Source organism: Anastrepha ludens, chromosome 5 (assembly GCF_028408465.1).
Source record: "Anastrepha ludens isolate Willacy chromosome 5, idAnaLude1.1, whole genome shotgun sequence".
Lineage (NCBI taxonomy): Eukaryota > Metazoa > Arthropoda > Insecta > Diptera > Tephritidae > Anastrepha > Anastrepha ludens.
Genome location: NC_071501.1, coordinates 97,031,106 through 97,034,481, shown reverse-complemented (window position 1 = coordinate 97,034,481; position 3,376 = coordinate 97,031,106). Strand labels below are relative to the sequence as shown.

General features: G+C 40.8%; 1 protein-coding gene across 1 annotated transcript; it reads left to right on the top strand.

Annotated features, from left to right (window-relative positions):
• Positions 1-1,052: 1,052 nt before the first annotated feature.
• LOC128864538 (uncharacterized) lies at positions 1,053-2,846 on the top strand. Its single transcript, XM_054104244.1, has 2 exons — positions 1,053-2,687; positions 2,759-2,846. The coding sequence occupies exons 1-2, from the start codon at positions 1,395-1,397 to the stop codon at positions 2,765-2,767; spliced, it is 1,302 nt and encodes a 433-aa protein (XP_053960219.1). The 5' UTR covers positions 1,053-1,394; the 3' UTR covers positions 2,768-2,846.
• The last annotated feature ends 530 nt before the right edge of the window (positions 2,847-3,376 follow it).

Here is a 3,376-nt window from a genome sequence, read left to right as displayed (position 1 = left end):
CGCAAAAAATCATGGGGTTTGCCCGGCCACGCATCAACGTCGACGGCCAAGCAGAATATTCACGGCAAGAAAATCATGCTCTGCATTTGGTGGGATCAGGTCGGCGTCGTATATTTTGAGCTGCTCCAACCGGGCGAAACAATCACGGGGGATCGTTACCGACTGCAATTGATGCGTTTAAGCCGGGCATTGAAAGAAAAACGGCCGGAAACGGTAAAAAGGCACGACAAGGTTATTTTGCAACATGACAACGCTCGGCCGCATGTTGCTCAACCTGTCAAAAAATACCTTGGAACGCTTGGCTGGGAAGTGTTACCCCACCCGCCGTATAGTCCAGACATAGCTCCCTCCGATTATCATTTGTTCCGGCATATGAGTCTCGATTTGGCGGACCAGCGGTTCTCCTCGTACGAGGCTACCAAAATATGGGTTGAGTCATGGATAGCCAAGCAGCGGCCAGAATTTTGGAGAAACGGCATCCGGAAATTGCCCGAAAGATGGGCGAAAATTGTAGCTAGCGATGACCAATACTTCGAATAAATTATTTTGTACCGTTTTTTCACAATAAAGCCCCAAATCTTCGAAAAAAACCTTTAAAACTAATTCAACCTCCCATTAATAACCCATTTTCTTTGAGCTTAGCTAATGATTTGAATTTTTAATTATTTCTAAATGGGCTAGAATTTTCATATACATATTTTCGAATAACGTAGCCCGTAGGTGATAGGCCACTCTACTTATTTTTGTTTTCTTTGGGAAACATTTTTTTATTGTATTTATTTTGTTTTGATGGACACTTACCACTCAAAAAATACAGTGGGTTACACAACTGGAGTGCCAGAATTTATAGATAAGTTTCGAAAATGTATTTGTTTGTTTTTATAACTTAAAACAAATGTAGTTCACTCTTCCCCATAAAACATTTCAATGGAAGTTTCAAGGTTTGTGCAAATTACAAAAACAAAAAAGAAAAAAAATTAAAAATAAAGAAAAAGTAAAATGCAAAGAAAAAACAAAACAAAAAAAAAAGAAATTCTAAATAAGGTGTAAAACCCTTAAGGTCGCCTATTGATGGAATGTATGTTAATGTAAGTGTAGGCATAGTATAAGATACACCCAATAATGTAAACGTAGAGTAATGCTAAGAAGAGATGTAGTATTAAGTAAAATAAGGCAACCCTAAATGACAAATGGAAGAAAGAATAAAATGGAAGTCACTTCCGCTTGGATCGTAAAAATAGCCAGTCGTTTTATTTCTATCAGAATTTAATCGTGAGCCATCCGGCTTTAAAATATCTGGAAGTACCCTCAATTTACAACTCAGGTGTGGGGTTGTGCAAACGCAACCCAATAAACTACACATTTTAAAGATAACTTTAATATTTTGCGAGATAATGGCAAATATTCGCCAAGAACTAACTAACGTGCTGACTGAGGCTGGTGTGGAATTTCCAACTACAGCAACGACAACCCAATTGCGCCGATTGCTGCGGGATGTGGTAGGAGCCACTCGGAGCACGGAAATTTCAAGAAATGACGATAATTTAAATTCTGCCGCTACTGCTGGTACTGCCGCTGTTGATGCCACTGCTACTGCCGACGTTTTCACCTCTGCTGACGACACTGCCGGTACTGACACTAATGCTGCTATTAGTGCTACTGCCGCTACTAATGCTACTGCCGCTATTGATACTACTGCCGCTATTGATATTATTGCCGCTTCTGATGTTTTTGACTCTGCCGCTACTGATGTACGTGCCGCTGCTGACGTACGTGCCGCTGCTGACGCTACCAATATTAGAAACTGTGGACGGACTAGTATGTTTATTGGTCTAGATGAAGAGATCGCAGCTTTGCAAAAGCGGGTAGAAATTCTCAAGCTGGCCAAACAAATCGAAGAACTCGAAGGCCGTCCGAAAAATCAGAGTATACGGCGTCTGGAATTTGGGGACCTTGAACATGCCATCCCCAAATTCAGTGGAGATGATGTCACTTTAACGGTGAACCAATTCCTAAAAGATTTTGAGGATCTAATGGAATCGACTGGAGCTGACGACCGATTTAAACTGCTTGCACTTCGTCGTTCGCTGACGGGCACGGCGAAAGTTTTCCTGACGACAACAGTAGCGTTGAACTATGGTGCGCTAAGGAAAGCGCTAAAAGACGAATTCGACATATCCGTCACACGGCATGAGATATATAAGATGTTGGCACAACGTCGCTGGAAGCGGAAAGATGAGTCGCTGCACTGTTATGTGCTGACAATGCAAGCCTTAGGAAAACGAGCCAATGTCAGCGATCTTGAGGTTATTGATTTTATTATTGATGGAATCGGGAATGTCCCAAACTCGCATATCCTTATGACGGCCCGAACCTTAGACGAATTCAAGACGCTGGTGATCCGTTTCCAAAACAAATATTTTGCAGTTGGCACGGCACAGACAGCAGCTCCCAAAACAACAAAACCAGCAGCCGAACAAAAAATAAAGTGCTACAATTGTTCGAAGGATGGCCACATCAAACCCAACTGCCCTTACCCTATGCGACCAAATGACGCCTGTTTCCGATGTTGGAAGATGGGGCACGATCACCGATCCTGCCCGAACCCACCAAAAGTTTTGAAGCCCCGAGAAGTTGCTGCCGTACAAGTGGATACAGACCATGACGTGGTTGGCGCATTTAATTATGTAAGTATAGTATTAAAAACCGATGTTGAACCTTTAGTTATAGATTTAATGGCTTTATTTGATACCGGTAGTCCGACTAGCCTTATCCAGGAGTCACTGGTTCCTAAAGGGGTCCAAAAGGAATGTGTAAAGAGACCAGTTCAAAAATACAAAGGCATTGGTGGGAAATATATTGAAATACTTTATGTTTTAAAAACTTTTGTTAAATACTGTGGGAAAATTGAAGAAATTGAATTAAATGTAATTTCCAATAGAAATATGACTATGCCAATTATTTTGGGCCGTGACTTCCTGGGGTTGTTTAACATTAAATTATCAAAGGCACTGAAGAAATATAGTAAGCATAAGTTGTTTCAAATACGGTCCCTTATGGAGCCAAAAAGCTTAAATTCTGTAACCGACTCGAATGCATTTATCGCAGTTGCGGAACAGCATGAGTTAGGAAGAAACCATGCTAGTAAAATCATTCTAAATGATTCCTTGTCTTTGGGTGAGTTCACTGCCGTTGACGTATCTGACATTTTCCATATTGATTTTTCATCTGACGAATGTAATGTTGACGTGTGTCCTAACATGACTAAAATCTGTCGTGATAAATTAAAGCAGCTTATTAATGATAATTATTTAAAGTCAAAAATAAAGCCCGAACCATACAAATATGAGATGAAGATTCATTTGACAACTGACGT

What these genes read in the sequence shown, in the direction of transcription:
- LOC128864538 (XM_054104244.1), top strand. Translation starts at nt 1,395, where the DNA reads ATGGCAAATATTCGCCAAGAACTAACTAACGTGCTGACTGAGGCTGGT.